The sequence below is a fragment of the Arachis ipaensis genome, chromosome B10, assembly GCF_059453495.1.
Source record: "Arachis ipaensis isolate K30076 ecotype BB chromosome B10, ASM5945349v1, whole genome shotgun sequence".
NCBI classification, from domain to species: Eukaryota; Viridiplantae; Streptophyta; class Magnoliopsida; order Fabales; family Fabaceae; genus Arachis; species Arachis ipaensis.
Window position 1 is genome coordinate 149880349 of NC_142435.1, and position 17390 is coordinate 149897738.

The window sequence follows — 17390 nt, forward strand, 5'->3', positions numbered from 1 at the left end:
TGTATATAGGTATATTTTATCAAAAATATTATTTATATATTAAAATTAGCCACTAACATTAATCATTATATATTTATATAAGTATATATATTATTTAATTTATTTTAATATATATTTTATACTAATAACTAATTTTAGTGATTAATTTTAATATATACATATACACAAGTTAATATACAAAATTTGAAACACTTTTGAGAAATATAATTGAGAATAACGATGCAAAATATATATTAAAATTAATTATTACAATTAATTATTAATATAAAATATATATTAAAATATAAAATATATATTTAAAATAAATTAAATAACATATATATTTATACATAAATATATAATAACTAATTTTAATAGTAAATTTTAATATATAAATAATATTTTTGAATTGAGAAAATGCTGATGAATAATCATGTCATCAAAGATTAATTAAATTGGGGGCATCCTATCTAATAAATATGTATATGTAAAGTGGTTGAATAATATAAATGAGCTTTCTTGCTCATACATCATTTCAAATCAGGAGATAGTGAGATACACATCGTAGCCTTTTTCTTAATTTCGGAGGCTAATAACAGCAAAGTAGTCATCTACCGATTTTCGTCATTAATCATGTGTGGTACACTATGTTATGAAAATTGAATTCATGTTTAATTTTCCATACACGCAATTTAGGCATATATATATGAGTTTGTTTCAATGTTTTGCAGAATTTATTTAAAAAAAAATGAAGAGGAAGGAAAAGCAACAAATTAAGAAGCAAATTAGTGCAAGTTGATAAGGATTTAAATGTGGGACAGTCCGAATAATAAATTTTTCTTTATGTATAAATTTTTTTTTATATAAATGTGATAATATTAGAAAGACAAAAAAAAAATTAAAATTGGTCGTATTTAGTATTTATTATTATTTTCGACTAATACTTTTTGTTATTAAATACTTCTGTTAGTTATGTTTTAGATAGATTAACTCTTGAAAAAAAAAATACTAATAAGAGACTTTTATAATAATAGATATTGACACATTATTTTTAGATTAGTCCCAAAATTATAACAAAAGAATTTAATTTCAATGTAACTTGTTAACATTTCTTATTAGAGAAGATTTTATTGATATTGTTCCTTCAAAAATTAATATATCCGAGGCATAAATTTTCATGAACTTATTTATCATTTTACTTGACACGAAAATAAGTAGAGTTAGTAGGTTAATTATATTAATTAATTGTAATAAAAAAGAATACTGCTAGAGAATCAATGGTCTAAGTGTACAATGTGTATAATGGGCTAAATCTTTGGCCCAATATGAATAAAATGAACATCACTCATACTATCCAAAATAACCATCCGAGTACCGAGGATAATAAACATCTCATGTCATGAAACTACTCATCTTAAAAGTTTAAGCTGAGATATTATGTCATGAAACCACTCATCCCAAAAGTTTAAGCTGATAGAAAAATATATCTCTAATACTAAATCGAACATCCCTAAACTCCCATTGTATACATTGTACAAATATTTCATTGGTTCCCTATACTTCCTCAATAAGAAAATACAAGTCTCATATGGTTTAGAATAGTGAAATTTGTGTTATGTATTAGTCTCACCTTATCTAAGTTATGAAGGCTTTTTCTTTTTCACAAGTATAAATAACTCATGTACCTTTTATTTATAAAACAGAGTTAAGTTGAATATGATATAAGTTTGATATTTATTTTACTCTAAACTCTCTTTAAACTAAGATGTCTAGTTTACATTCTTAACTTGGTCAAATAAAGTGAGTTTATGACTATTTTTACTACTGTGAAGTTGCTAATTTCACTAAGATTGGTGACCCAAACAACGCTCGGCGTCATTACTCTCATGTTTATTTGTAAAACTCCATGACTGCAAGGATATTTGAGGAATCATTGCAAGCAACCTGAAATCGGGAAAATCCTGAGATCTTGCATAATTTCTCAAATTGTTTTTGGGTTCTTTCCTTTCCACCGAGAACTAGAAACATAAGAAAATCGAGATCCACAGCCTGAGTATCCTTAAACGATGTTGATTTCGGAATTTCTGGCAATAAAGTATCCAAAACTATGACCTTCCCATGTGGTGGCAAAGCTTCATAGCAGTTTCTTAAAACCTTGACACATTCTTCATCTTTCCAATTATGACATACATGCTGAAATGAGTAGTTTTTGTTAGATTTTATTAATATAAAACATATTGATGACTTAGATAATCAATAAATTTGAATAATTATAAAATGCTAACCTTGAGTAAAATGGCATCAGCTTTTGGAACAGTTTTAAACATGTCTCCTCCGATATGCTCTATCCCTGATCAGTGATCATGCAAAATACTTATATTTTTAGTATGTATTTTGTATCTTTCAATACATGAAATCAAATAAAATATGAATAACTAATTACCTGGATGAGGGGGTGCGTTTTTAACAACATGAGGCAGATCAAAATTAATTGCTTTAATTGATGGATATTGCAAGAGAATTTGTTTCAAGATTTGTCCATATCCACCTCCTACATCAACTAAGGTTGATATTCCCTCAAAGCCTTTATATGCATTAAGAACTTGTTTCAATTCTAAAGGCCCAGCTTGTGACATTGCTTGCCCGAAAAGGTTACCTAACTCTGTGTCTGTCTCCATATATTCAAAGGCCATCTTTCCGTACACTTTTTGGAAATGATTGTGATTGTTAGCATCCAATATTGCATCCTTTGTATCTGTCCTGTTTTTTCAAAAATAACAATAATTCATTTGAGTTTAATTTTAATATAATAATAACGTAAAAAAAAAATATAGGTAAACAATGAAAATATTAAACAATGTGAACAATGAATGTATCGGATATTTATTTTACTATGTGTGCACATGGTTATTCTAATATTAAAATTTAGGTGGATAATTTAGAGGTGTGGTATATTTTTATTTGATTGGTGGTTGTTCATGTTGTTCAAAAAAGTCATTAGTTACCTAGCATTACCCTAATGCAAAATGTTTTACACAGTTGTACAATCACAACTGTTTTTTCTTTTATGATTATTCATGAACGTAAAAAGTAGTTATTTTTGCTAATATAACTTTATGTGATAAAATGTATATATAAAATAGTTTTACAACAGTGCATCAAAATTAAATTCTATTAATTTTCTTGTTTCAACTTTTCAATTTTTATAACTTTCTGCATGTTCTCCTAGTCTATTGGGTTATTTGTTTTTTGACAAGTAAATTGAGATGAAAGGAATAATGAATAAAGTTAATAAGTTAAGGTAATTAATTAAGTAATAATATATGTATGTAAGGTTATTTATTACCAAAGATGACGGTGCCCTTGGTAGTTTAAAGTTGACAGTGCAATCAAGGAGCCTCGTTGTTCATCATGATGATTACTTGTATAGTATTGTCCAACAGGAGAAATTGCATAAACTCTTTCAGTGTCACCATCTTCATTAATGGTGCGAATGGAGCAAGTCAGAAGAGAACGAGCCACCAATGATGGCAGCATGCGTTCAAGTCTGCTACCCATCTCACTGTGTTGCTTTGGAATCTTGGATGCAATATCAGAAGCTGACATGCCTAACGAACTCTCTGCCTTTGATATGATATCAAACAAGTTCATGTCAATAGCAGCGTTCAAGATTGCAGGAAACACCTGAGCAAATGCGAAGGAAGCAGCTTTGGTGAAAGCATCATCGTAATCCTCCTTGGAATTATTGTTATTATTGGTGGTGGAACTCATCATTGATATATGCTACTTTAATTATTATTAGTCTTTAACTAACTCTAATTTAGTGTATGTAATCACTAATCACTCTCTCTATATATATATATATAAGTAGAATAGTGAGTGGCAAATATACAAAGCTAAGAGATATTTTTGCTGCATAAGATTTGACTAATTATTATTATAAATCTGATATATTAATGACACTAAATAAACAATAATGTTTCTTAAGAGTGTTTATAATGCGGTTTGAATTAATTTTAAAAGTTAAATTAATCTGATGACTAAATAAACAATGTTTCCAAGAGTGTTTGTAATACTTAGCTTGTTCTTTATCAGTTTATTGACTTTTCAAATTTTATAAAAAAATCATTTAATCCATTAATATCAAATAAAGTTATTATCTAGATTTTTTTATTTTATAAAAAAAACCTAATAATATTCCATCAATATAGCATGCATGGGAGCTCAAGTTTAACATTTTAAAGAGTTTGAAGTAACAATTATTTTTTTTTTAAATGTGTAAACTAAATTTGTATAGCCAACTAAATTAAATAAATGATATTATGTGCATACAAAAAATTATTTACCAATTAATTATTGTATATATATATATGTTTGATAAATATTGTTTATTGCAAGATTGATAATTCTAATAACTAATTATTTAATAGAAAAATGTATGAATTAATACATATAAATATACATTAATAAAATGATGATAGTGATTGGAAACTAACCTTTATAAATTTGGATTTTGGGTTATATATGGTTGGTTGATGTCTATGTCTAAGATAGTGGCATATTAATTGCAACAATTCACCGGTTGTTTTATGAGAAGTTCTATATATATATATATATTTGAAAAAATATAGGTAGACAATGAAAATACTAAACAATATGAACAATTAATATATCATATGTTCATTTTATAAAGTGTATAGATGGTTATTCTAATATTGAAATTTAGGTGAGTAATTTAGAGGTATAGTGTGTTTTGATTTAATTAGTGGTTGTTCATATTGTTCAAAAAAATTATTGGTTACGTAACATAATTCATTTTAAAAAGAAAAAAAATTATGCATTTATTTTAAGCTACAAAATTAATGTTATATTAATTTTATCTTTCTTACTTTCTTTTTTGCACTGTGTTATTAACATCAAGATGAATGTTATGATGTCTAAAAAGTAGTGTTTATTTACTAAAAAAGGTTAAAAGTTATTATTTAATTTAAAAGATATAAGAATAAATAATTTTTTAAAAATTAAAATTTACTATAAAAAATAAGTTAAGCAAAATTTAAACAAAAATTCATAGACAACATAAAATTAGCCTAACTCGAAGTGAAAAGAAGAAAAAATATAAAATATTTAAGAATTTCTATCCTCCACTTGTGTTTGTCATGGACGCATCGTCTTTATGTAATTGATTTGCTGATATGAGTAACGAGAAATCCAGTGAAAACACGATCGCCTGCCAATGAAAGGCTTTCTTGCATTTTAGTAAATCTACGCAGAGTAAATCGGTCCCTAAAGAAGCCCCGAAAGGGTATGAATTAGATTCTAAGTCGGAAAATGCCAATGAAGAGGACCTTCTTACAGAATATGCTATTTTAAAAGTTGCCCATCGCCAGCTCTCCTCTGGACGGATCCGCCCAAAAAACTCATTTTCTAAGCCTTCGGACAAGATTATTTTTCATAAATGAACAAACAAAGGAATGAATTTGCCTCTCTTCGCATTTGTCGCTCACCACCGTCTTCCTCTCGTGTCTTTATATTATTTTGCTATTATCACAATGCTTTCTTTTTTAAAAAAAAAAAAAATTCTGGTTCCATATGTTTTTCTTTTCTTTTTTTTCTTTTGAGATAATTATATGAAACAATTGATTTTTTTTTTTTGGTGACTTTTTTTTCCGGGGCGCCTTTTGGTGACACAATCGATTGAAGTAAGGTAATATTTTTATCCAAATCTTTTAACAAAATAATTGTTTGTGATAAATGACAATTTAAAAATGAATAACTATTTAAAATTAGAGGAGGAAGTAGTAATAATTTACCTAAATCATATTATATATTGTTAGAATATAATTAAAATCAATTAGAATTTGTGTATTATTGAGTATATTCAAATTGTCTATTCAAATTGCCTGAAATCATATAATATAAAAGATATTTATAAGTACTAAAAGAATCATAATAATAAATATCTAGCTAAATATACTAAATAATACTAATTGATCCTAATTATATTCTAACATATATAAATAAATTATACTATATGTATACTAAAATCAGTCGTTAATATAAAATATATATTAAAATATAAATATATATTAAAAATAAATTAAATAATATATATTTATCTTTTATATAAATATATATATCTTGTTAGTTGAACGTAGAGGTGGCAACGGGACAGGTAGGAGCGGATTTTTGTTTTATCATCCCATCCTACAATAACCCACATAAAACCCGTTCCTCTTCTGTCTGCGGGTAGCTGGGTAGTAAAAGGTTGAACCCTGATCCGCCCCCGCAGATACCCGTTCCACCCTTATCCGTCTCTATAATTATTATAATCTAATAAATAAAATTAAATTTCAAAATTTATATAACTATTATCACATACATAACATAAATTAAAGTAAAATTTTAAATATAATACAATATTATCAATTATTTTATTAATTATTTTACATATATTACACATATTATATATTCAAATTATATATATATATATATATATATATATATATATATATATATATATATATCGGAACGGATAGCACTTAAACTTGGCTCTGCTCTGTCCCGTCCAAGAACCTGCCCTGGTGCGGGGCGAATAACTATCCGTTCTCGAAGGAATAAAGATGGAATAGGTATTTATGGGTTTGGATAGTGCTACCATTCTTAGTTGAACGTTGAAATATTCACTTAGTTTTTTTTTTAATTAAAAGTAAGACTCGAATTTCGAAATTTATAGGTGAAAATGAAAAAATTATACCATTAAAGGTATAACGAGTGCCAAACATTGACTTGGCTTGTTGGTGCTCTAACTGTTGGGTGAAATTGACATGCATGTATATGTTGATTAATTATTGAACACTTTCTCAAAGATTAATTAAATTATTGGACGGCGTCCTAATAACTAATTAAAAGAGTTGAATATAAACATAATTGAGCTTCCATTGTAGCCTTTCGTCAATTTCGGATGATAACATTTAACAACCGAACAGTCATCTTTAATTTCTAGATTTTAGAGTGAGCTCATGGACTTTGTTTGGAGATAAAAAGGTAAAAATAATATAAAAAATTATTTTATTATTTTTATTATTGTCTCTTTTCTTTTTTAAAACAACAAAAATTTGAATAAAAACAAATACAAAAATTAAAAATAAAAATAAAATGCACACTAAATATATGTGAAATTATTTTTAAAGTTATTTTTAGATGTTTAATTTGTATTTTGGGATGTTCTCGATCTTTATGTTTAAATTATACATATATTTACAATAATAATTAATTTTAATAGTTAATTTTGATAAATAAATAATATTTTTGAATTGAAAAAATGCTGATGAATAATCATGTCATCAAAGATTAATTAAATTGGACGGTATCCTAATAAATATGTATATGGAATGGTTGAAAATATAAATGAGCATTCTTGCTTATACATTATTTCAGGTCATCACGAGATAGTGAGATACACATTGTAGCCGCCAATGAGTTATAGCTCAAATGGCATAGTCTTTCTATACTCAATTTAAAAGTTGCGGGTTCGAGTTTTCTATCTTTGATTAAAAAAAAAAAAAATACACATTGTAGCCTTTTCTTAATTTCGGATGCTAACAACAGCAAAGTAGTCATCTATCGATCTTCATCATTAATCAATGAAAATTCAATTCATGTTTAAAGGTTTTCCATACACGCAATTTAGGCAATATAGGAATTTGTCTCAATGTTTTGCAGAATTTATTTAAAAAAAAAAATTGAAGAGGAATGAAAAGCAACAAATTAAGAAGCAAATTAGTGCAAGTTGATAAGGATTTTAATGTGGGACGGACAACCTGAATAATAAGCTTTTCTTTATGCATAACTTTCTTTTATATAAATATAATAATATTAGGAAAACACAAAAAAAATAGCTCAAATTCATCGTATTTAGTATTTATTGTTGTTTTCGACTAATATTTTTTGTTATTAAATACTTTTGTTATTAACTCTTGAAAAAAAAGTATTAATGGAGTCTTTTATAATAATAGATATTGAGTATTGACACATAATTTTTAGATTAGTCCCAACAATCATGACAAAAGAATTTAATTTCAATATGACTTGTCAATATCTGTTATCACAGAAGACTTTATTAATATTTTTTTTTTCAAAAATTAATATATTCGATGCGGGAGTAAATCTTCGTGAGCTTATTTGTCATTTTACTGTCATTTTTATTTGTAAAACTCCATGACTGCAAAGACATTTGAGGAATCATTGCAAGCAACCTGAAATCGGGAAAATCCTGAGGTCTTGCATAATTTCTCAAATTGTTTTTCGGCTCTTTCCTTTCCACCGGAAACTAGAAACATAAGAAAATCGAGATCCACAGCCTGTGTATCCTTAAACGATGTTGATTTCGGAATTTCTGGCAATAAAGCATCCATAACTATGACCTTCCCATGTGGTGGCAACGCTTCATAGCAGTTTCTTAAAACCTTCACACATTCTTCATCTTCCCAGCTATGACATACATGCTGAAATGAGGAGTTGTTGTTAGATTTTATTAATATAAAACATATTGTTGACTTAGATAATCAATAAATTTGAATAATTATAAAATGCTAACCTTGAGTAAAATGGCATCACCTTTTGGAACAGTTTTAAACATGTCTCCTCCCATATGCTCTATCCCTGATCAGTGATCATGCAAAATACTTATATTTTTAGTATGTATTTGTATCTTTCAATAGAGTAACGCTAGTGAGACAAAAAAAAAAAAACAGTCAGAACTTGTCTTATTTAGCATTCATTAATTGTCGCAATAATTAATAAATACTAAATAAGACAAGTTATAGCTGTTTTTAGCTGATTTTTTTTTTACCAAACATTTTCGATTTCAATACATGAGATAAAATAAATTAAAATAGTAATAATTAATTACCTGGATGAGGGGGTGCGTTTTTCACAACATGAGGCAAATCAAAATTAATTGCTTTTTGAATTGATGGATATTGGAAGAGAATTTGTTTGAGGACTTGTCCATATCCACCTCCAACATCAACTAACGTTGATATTCCATCAAAGCCTCCTTTATATGCATCAAGGATTGATTTCACTCCTAAAGGCCCTACTTGAGACATTGCTTCTCCGAAAAGGTTACATAACTCTCTGTCTGTTTCCATATATTCAAATGCCATCTTTCCATACATTCTTTGGAAGTGGTTGTGATTGTTAGCATCCAATATTGCATCTTTCATATCTTTCCTATTCATACACATAATTTAATTTGTTAAGTTATAAGAACTGTGAATAAAGTAAATAACTTAAAAGCTAAGTAATGTATTCATGGTTACCAAACATGACGATATCCTCGATAGAATAAAGTTGACAATGCAATACAGGAGCCTCCTTGTTCATCGTGATGATTACTTGTATAGTATTGTCCAACAGGAGAAACTGCATAAACTCTTTCAGTGTCACCATCTTCATTAATGGTGCGAATGGAGCAAGTCAGAAGAGAACGAGCCACCAATGATGGCAGCATGCGTTCAAGTCTGCTACCCATCTCACTGTGTTGCTTTGGAATCTTAGATGCAATCTCAGAAGCTGACATGCCTAACGAACTCTCTGCCTTTGATATGATATCAAACAAGTTCATATCAACAGCAGCGTTCAAGATTGCAGGAAACACCTGAGCAAATGCGAATGAAGCAGCTTTGGTGAAAGCATCATCGTAATCCTCCTTGGAATTATTATTATTATTGGTGGTGGAACTCATCATTGATATATGCTACTTTAAGGATTAGTCTTTAACTAACTCTAATTTAGTGTATGTAATCACTAATCACTCTCTCTATATATATATATAAAAGTAGAATAGTGAGTGGCAAATATACAAAGCTAAGAGATATTTTTGCTGCATAAAATGTGACTAATTATTATTATAAATCTGATATATTAATGACACTAAATAAACAATAATGTTTCTTAAAAGTATTTATAATGCGGTTTGAATTAATTTTAAAAGTTAAATTAATCTGATGATCTAAATAAACAATGTTTCCAAGAGTGTTTGTAATACTTAGCTTGTTCTTTATCAGTTTATTGACTTCTAAAATTTTATTAAAAACTCCTTTAATCCATTAATATCAAATAAAATCATTATCTAGCTTTTTTATTTAAAAAAAAAAACCCTAATATATAGTCCTTCAATATAGCATGCGTGGGAGCTCAAGTTTAACATTTTAAAGAGTTTGAAGTAACAATTTTTTTTTTTTTTTTGAAATGTGTAAACTAAATTTGTATAGCCAACTAAATTAAATAAATGATATTATGTGCATACAAAAAATAATTTACCAATTAATTATTGTGTATATATATATATATTTGATAAATATTGTTTTATTGTAATATTGTAAACACATTTGATTATTTGTTTATTGCAAGATTGATAATTCTAATAACTAATTATTTAATAGAAAAATGTATGAATTAATACATATAAATATACATTAATAAAATGATGATAGTGATTGGAAACTAACCTTTATAAATTTGGTTTTTGACTTTTTGGGTTATATATGGTTGGTTGATGTCTATGTCTAAGATAGTGGCATATTAATTGCAACAATTCACCGGTTGTTTTAAGATAGTTGGCAAGCCTTTTATTGGCGGCTGTTTTTTTGGATTAGTTTGTGTTAATTTTAGCATGTTTGGCATTAAATTTTGAGTTATGTACACCTTGTTTTATATGCAGAGAAAGATGACTGAAAACAGTAATATTAAAGCAGCAGGGATGTCTGTTAACACTCAACCATCTTCTCCACCATCATGTGTTCGTAAGAATCGGTCAGCTGTCTGGGATTATTTTGATGTAGAGAATACTACCAAGAAGAAGGCTAAATGCAAATATTGTGGTAGCTTAATATAATATGAAAATGGAACCAGCTCAATGGGTGGTCATTTGAGAAGATGCAAGCAAAATCCTAATAATGATTCGAACAAAAGAAGAAAAATAACGACCACACCGACTATAGATGAGCGTGGTATTTTAAATTCACCCCGTGCTTCCAAATTTGACCAAGAGGAAGCTCGAAGGGCACTTATGGAAATGTTTATTGGGGAAGAGCTACCATTTCGCTTCGTTGAAAGCCCGAAATTCTAAAAATTTGTGCATGCTCTACAAGCAAGATTCAAAGTTCCTTCACGGACTACATTAGCACGTGACATTGGAGCTCTTTATGCTGAAGAGAAGATGAAGTTGCAAGATTTTCTTTCGACAAATTGTGGTAGAGTATGTCTAACCATTGACACTTGGACTTCAATTCAAAATTTTACTTATATGAGTTTGACAGCACACTTTGTTGATTTGGATTGGAAATTACATAAAAAAAATACTTAATTTTTGTCAAGTGACAAGTCATTCAGGAGAGGTTATAGGAGCAACAATTGAATCTTGTTTAAATAATTGAAATTTGAATCGGGTCTTTAGTGTGACAGTTGATAATGCGTCGTCTAATGATGTTGCAATTAAATATCTGAAGCAGCGATTGAATTCTTGGAATAGCATTATTTTGAATGGTGAATTTATTCATATGAGGTGTTGTGCACATATTATAAACTTAATTGTAAAAGAGGGGTTGAAAGAGATTGATGAATCAGTCTTGAGGATTCGTAGTGCAGTAAAGTATGTTAGATCTTCTCCATCTAGAGCTAGTAGGTTTCAAAAGTGTGTTGAACTAGAAAAAATCCAATATAAAGGCTTGCCTTGCATGGATGTTGAGACTAGGTGGAACTCTACCTATCAAATGTTAGAGGTAGCTTTGAAGCATCGCAAAGCATTTGAGTTGCTTGCTTTGAAAGATAATGCCTATATAGGAGAGATGAATGGAGAAAAAGGGAGAGGTGTTCCTTCTGATTCAGACTGGGAGTATGTTGAGTCCATTGTACCTTTTTTGCGAGTGTTCAGTGATGCCACTATATGTGTTTCTGGTATCTTATATGTTACCAGTGATATGTATATGAAGGAAGTATTTGCAATTGGACGATTTATTCGTCATTCTTGTGATTCTATTGATTTTAGTACTATGTCAATGACAGAAAGGATGAGGGTTAAGTATGAGAAGTATTGGGGCAATCCTGATTCGGTGAATATGTTGTTATTGATTGCTATCGTACTTAATCCAATGTAAAAGATTTGAGTATGTCAATTATTTCTTGGATTACTTCTTTGGAGAAGAAAAAGAAGGCGAATTGAAGTCAAAGTTGTCCAAGTGTATAAAGTTACTTTATCAGTAATACCAAAGTTCTGAGGAAGCAAGTGAAGTTGATACGCAAGATGTTCAAGCCAACAACATTAATACCGATCTTCATGGCATGGGCTTTTTTCTGCAAGCAACCGATCGCAAAACAAATACAAGATCTGAACTTGATAGATATTTACAAGAAGAATGCGAGCCATACTCCCATAAGTTCGATATACTAAACTGGTAGAAGGTCAACTCAACCCGATTTTCAATTCTTGAAAATATGGCTCGTGAGGTATTGGCTATACCTGTTTCTACGGTAACTTCGGAGTCTGCATTTAGTACCGGAGGAAGAGTCCTCGATCCATACCGCAGTTCCTTACCACCTAGAATGGTAGAAGCCTTAGTCTGCATAGGAGATTGGCTTAAGGAAGATCTTTTCTCTGCTTTAGATGATGATGGTGAAGTTCTTCAACAAGTTAATCAAGGTATAAAATTTGTTTCATATTTGTTCTCATTTTATTTTATTTTTGTTTTTGTTATCTTTCTATTTTAGAATTTAGGTATTAGTTACCAATTAAAAGTTGTTGAATATAGACTTGATAATTAATTTGATTCCTTGGCAAATATATTTTCCTCTAATGATGGTGCTTGTTCTATGGCGGCATCAATTGATAATCTTGATGATGACTAGGTATGCTTAATATTTTCATTTGGTTTAATACTTTCATTCAAAGATTTGTTTTAAAATGACAAAGGTATATTTTGTTATTTGCAGATATATTTTCCTCAAAGGTTGTGGTTGTTTGATGATTTTGTTGGCAATTTGGCATCTTTTGATATTTTGTGGTTGTTGTTTTAGAGATATTTTTTGGTGGTATTCTTTTGATGTCTTGAGAATGATTAAATGTTATATAGATTAGCTATTGTCATTAGATTTATAAAGAACCAAATTCTAGTTGTAATGAACCTATACACTTTAAAATGACTTTAGTATTAATTTTACTTTTAAAAAAGTTATGGTTTGAAAATTGAATTTCTAAAAACTGGATTTAAAAGTAGATTTTTTGTTAAAATATCTGATTTGAAAATTGAATTTTTAAAAACTAGTTTTAAAATTAGATTTTTGGTTGAAGAAACTAGTTTTAAACTGGATTTTCAAAATTGGTTTTAAAATTGAATTTTAGGTTAAAAAATCTGATTTTAAAATTGGATTTTATAAAAAAAAAACCGGATTTTAGATTTGGATTTAAAAAAACCGGATTTAAAACCGATTTTATATGTAAACTGGATTTAAAATCGATTTTATACGTAAAACTGGATTTTAAATCGGTTTGTAAGTAAAATCGGATTTAAATTCTAAAATCGGTTTAAAATTGATTTTTATTTTTTTAAACCGGTTTTTCTCTTCAATCCAATTCTGGTTTAGTTTCATGAACTATAAAACTGGTTCTGAAATGGATCCAGTTTGGATTTATAAAAATCCAAACCATGCCCACCCCTAGATTATACTATTGAGAAGTGTTAGGGGCTGGGTTTAATAAATTTTGTAATTTGTAGCTATCAATTAATTATTATTGGTGTTTTGAATGGTGTGAGATTTTATTTAATAGTGTGAAATTACTCACTTCTCTTTTGTTGGTTAAGTGCTAGCCATATTTTAATAAAAGTAATGGCTCCTAAACTTTCTTTATATTATTTGAACTATAACTCATTAGTAAACATTCACCGTTGGTGGCTTGGTGCTGTAACTGTTGGGTGAAATTGACATGCATGTATATGTTGATTAATTATTGAACACTTTGTCAAAAGATTAATTAAATGATTGGACGGCTTCCTAATAATTAATTAAAAGAGTAGAATATAAACATAATTGAGCTTTCATTGTAGCCTTTCGTCAATTTCGGAGGGTAACATTTAACAACAGAAAAGTCATCTTTCTAGATTTTAGACTGAGCTCATGGACTTGTTTGGAGATAAAAAGGTAAAAATAATATAAAAGATTATTGTCTCTTTTTTTTTTAAAGAAAACAAAAATTTTAATAAAAACAAATACAAAAATTGAAAATAAAAATAAAACGCACACCAAATATATGTTAAATTATTTTTAAAGTTATTTTTAGATGTTTAATTTGTAGTTTGGAATGCTTTCAATCTTTATGTTTAAATTATACATATATTTATACATAATTTCAGGTCACTAGATAGTAAGATACACATTGTAGCCAACCTTTTCTTTATTTCGGATGCTAACAACAGTAAATTAGTCATCTATCGATCTTCATCATGAATCATGTGTGGTACACTCTATGTTATTTTTAGATTAGTCTCAATGATCATGACAAAAGGATTTAATTTCAATATGATTTGTCAACATCTATTATCATATAAGACTTTATTGATATTTTTTTCTTAAATTAATATATTCGAAGCCTAAATCTTCGTGAATTTATTTGTCATTTTACTCTCATTTTTATTTGTAAAGCTCCATGACTGCAACGACATTTGAGGAATCATTGCAAGCAACCTGAAATCGTGAAAATCCTGAGGTCTTGCATAATTTCTCAAATTGTTTTTGGGTTCTTTCCTTTCCACCGTGAACTAGAAACATAAGAAAATCGAGATCCACAGCCTGTGTATCCTTAAACGATGTTGATTTTGGAATTTCTGGCAATAAAGCATCCAAAACTATGACCTTCCCATGTGGTGGCAAAGCTTCATAGCAGTTTCTTAAAAACTTGACACATTCTTCATCTTCCCAGTTATGACATACATGCTGAAATGAGGAGTTTTTGTTAGATTTTATTAATATAAAATATATTGATGACTTAGATAATCAATAAATTTGAATAATTATAAAATGCTAACCTTGAGTAAAATGGCATCAGCTTTTGGAACACTTTTAAACATGTCTCCTCCGATATGCTCTATCCCTTATCAGTGATCATGCAAAATAGTAATATTTTTAGTATGTATTTTGTATATTTCAATACATGAGATAAAAATAAATTAAAATAGTAATAACTAATTACCTGGATGAGGGGGTGCGTTTTTAACAACATGAGGCAAATCAAAATTAATTGCTTTAATTGATGGATATTGCAAGAGAATTTGTTTCAAAGTTTGTCCATATCCACCTCCAACATCAACTAAAGTTGATATTCCCTCAAAGCCTTTATATGCATTAAGAAGTTGTTTCAATCCTAAAGACCCAGCTTGTGCCATTGCTTGTCCGAAAAGGTTACCTAACTCTGTGTCTGTCTCCATATATTCAAATGCCATCTTTCCGTACATTTTTTGGAAATGATTGTGATTGTTAGCATCCAATATTGCATCTTTTGTATCTGTCCTGTTTTTTCAAAAATAATAATCATTAATTTTCCTTTTTCTACTTCTCAATTTTTATAACTTTCTGCATATCTTAGTATGTGTTTGTTTATGAGGACGGGACACTCAGACAAAGACATAGAAACATAATATTATGTTTGATAGATGAGACATGAGATATAGATAAAAATATTGTGTCAAGAGACATTGCATTAGTGTATCTTGTGTTCATTCCGATAAAAAGGACACAGACACTAATAAAAGATACAACTTATTTTTTATTTTATTATTTTTGTTAATTTTTTATAATTATATATATTTTTTATTATATTTTTCTTCTCAAATTGTTTGAATAAAAAAAAATGAGGATAAATTAGATTTTCATAATTTATTCTAGTTTATCACAAAAAATATATATATAAAAAAACAACAAATTTGATATTTATATTCTTTATGTCTTATTTTCAGTATCTTATCTTATTTTGTTCTCAGAAACAAACGCAGTCATGTGTTATTTGTTTTTTTGAGATGAAAGGAAAACTTATTAATAATGAATAAAGCTAATAAGTTAAGGTAATTAAGTAAGGTTAATTACCAAAGATGACGGTAACCTTGGTAGCTTACAGTTGACATTGCAATCCAGGAGCCTCCTTGTTCATCATGATGACTACTTGTATAGTATTGTCCAACAGGAGAAACTGCATAAACTCTTTCAGTGTCACCATCTTCATTAATGGTGCGAATGGAGCAAGTCAGAAGAGAACGAGCCACCAATGATGGCAGCATGCGTTCAAGTCTGCTACCCATTTCACTGTGTTGCTTTGGAATCTTAGATGCAATCTCAGAAGCTGACATGCCTAATGGACTCTCTGACTTTGATATGATATCAAACAAGTTCATATCAACAGCAGCGTTCAAGATTGCAGGAAACACCTGAGCAAATGCGAAGGAAGCAGCTTTGGTGAAAGCATCATCGTACTCCTCCTTGGTGGTTATTGAACTCATCATATTCATATATATGCAACCTACTTTAATTATTACTCTTTAATTAAAGTCACTCTAATTTAGTGTGTGTATGTATGTAGTCACTGATCACTCTATATATATGCTTCACCAAGTAGAATAGTCAGTGTTAAATACACAAGCTAAGAGATATTTTTGTTGCATAAGATTTGACTACATGCTCTCTTGGAACTTGGAAGCAACCGGTTAATGATTGTAATTATTATTATAAATCTGCTGCTATATTAATGAGTAATGACAATAAATAAACAATGTTTCTTAAGAGTGTGTGTTTATAATGCGGTTGGAATTAATTTTAAAAGTAAAATTAATCTGATGATTTAAATAAACAATGTTTCTAAGAGTGTTTGTAATACTTAGCTTGTTCTTTATCAGTTTATTGACTTTTAAAATTTTATTAAAAAATGAGTTAACTACGATTTTGGTTTTTAAAATAGGAGTTAAAATTTTTGTTGTCTCTAACTTTTTTTTACTTACAAAATTATCGCTAAAATTTAACTTAATTTTAAAATTATTATTTTTACCAAATTTTTAATTTTTATTTCGAAAATACCCCTAACTAAATAAAAGAAAAAGAAAATGGGTTAAGGGGAAAGGGGAAGGGTATCACCGCCCCAGGGGTTTGTTTGGTTTGGGAAAGGGAAGGGAAGAGGGAAGGAAAGGGGAAGGGCCACCGCCGCTGCTCTTTGTTGTTGCCACTCCTGCTCCTCGTCGTTCGCCATTTCTGCTCCTCCTCCTCGCCCTCGCCCTCGCCTTGCCACGACGCGTCTGGCACGCACCCTATGGTTCGTCGTTGTCGAAGAAGTGGTGGTGGTTGTCATGTGCAAAATCTGCAACAAGGGT

At 28.9% G+C, this 17390-nt stretch overlaps 3 protein-coding genes and 1 pseudogene across 3 annotated transcripts; 1 reads left to right on the forward strand and 3 right to left on the reverse strand.

Annotated features, from left to right (window-relative positions):
- Nucleotides 1-1868: 1868 nt before the first annotated feature.
- Nucleotides 1869-3810, reverse strand: LOC107622470 (isoliquiritigenin 2'-O-methyltransferase-like). The gene is made up of 4 exons (XM_021113406.2): nucleotides 3326-3810; nucleotides 2423-2739; nucleotides 2265-2329; nucleotides 1869-2172 (listed from the first exon to the last, which is right to left on the reverse strand). Exons 1-4 carry the CDS (start codon nucleotides 3751-3753, stop codon nucleotides 1870-1872), a joined length of 1113 nt encoding a protein of 370 aa, XP_020969065.1. The 5' UTR covers nucleotides 3754-3810; the 3' UTR covers nucleotide 1869.
- Nucleotides 3811-7781: 3971 nt separating this feature from the next.
- LOC107622469 (isoliquiritigenin 2'-O-methyltransferase-like) lies at nucleotides 7782-9787 on the reverse strand. Its single transcript, XM_016324373.3, has 4 exons — nucleotides 9306-9787; nucleotides 8894-9216; nucleotides 8579-8643; nucleotides 7782-8486 (listed from the first exon to the last, which is right to left on the reverse strand). The coding sequence occupies exons 1-4, from the start codon at nucleotides 9731-9733 to the stop codon at nucleotides 8184-8186; spliced, it is 1119 nt and encodes a 372-aa protein (XP_016179859.3). The 5' UTR covers nucleotides 9734-9787; the 3' UTR covers nucleotides 7782-8183.
- Nucleotides 9788-10714: 927 nt separating this feature from the next.
- Nucleotides 10715-11353, forward strand: LOC148582078 (zinc finger BED domain-containing protein DAYSLEEPER-like; annotated as a pseudogene).
- A 3063-nt stretch (nucleotides 11354-14416) lies between these two features.
- On the reverse strand, nucleotides 14417-16639 carry LOC107622471 (isoliquiritigenin 2'-O-methyltransferase). The gene is made up of 4 exons (XM_016324375.3): nucleotides 16120-16639; nucleotides 15230-15546; nucleotides 15066-15130; nucleotides 14417-14973 (listed from the first exon to the last, which is right to left on the reverse strand). Exons 1-4 carry the CDS (start codon nucleotides 16536-16538, stop codon nucleotides 14671-14673), a joined length of 1104 nt encoding a protein of 367 aa, XP_016179861.1. The 5' UTR covers nucleotides 16539-16639; the 3' UTR covers nucleotides 14417-14670.
- Nucleotides 16640-17390: the final 751 nt, after the last annotated feature.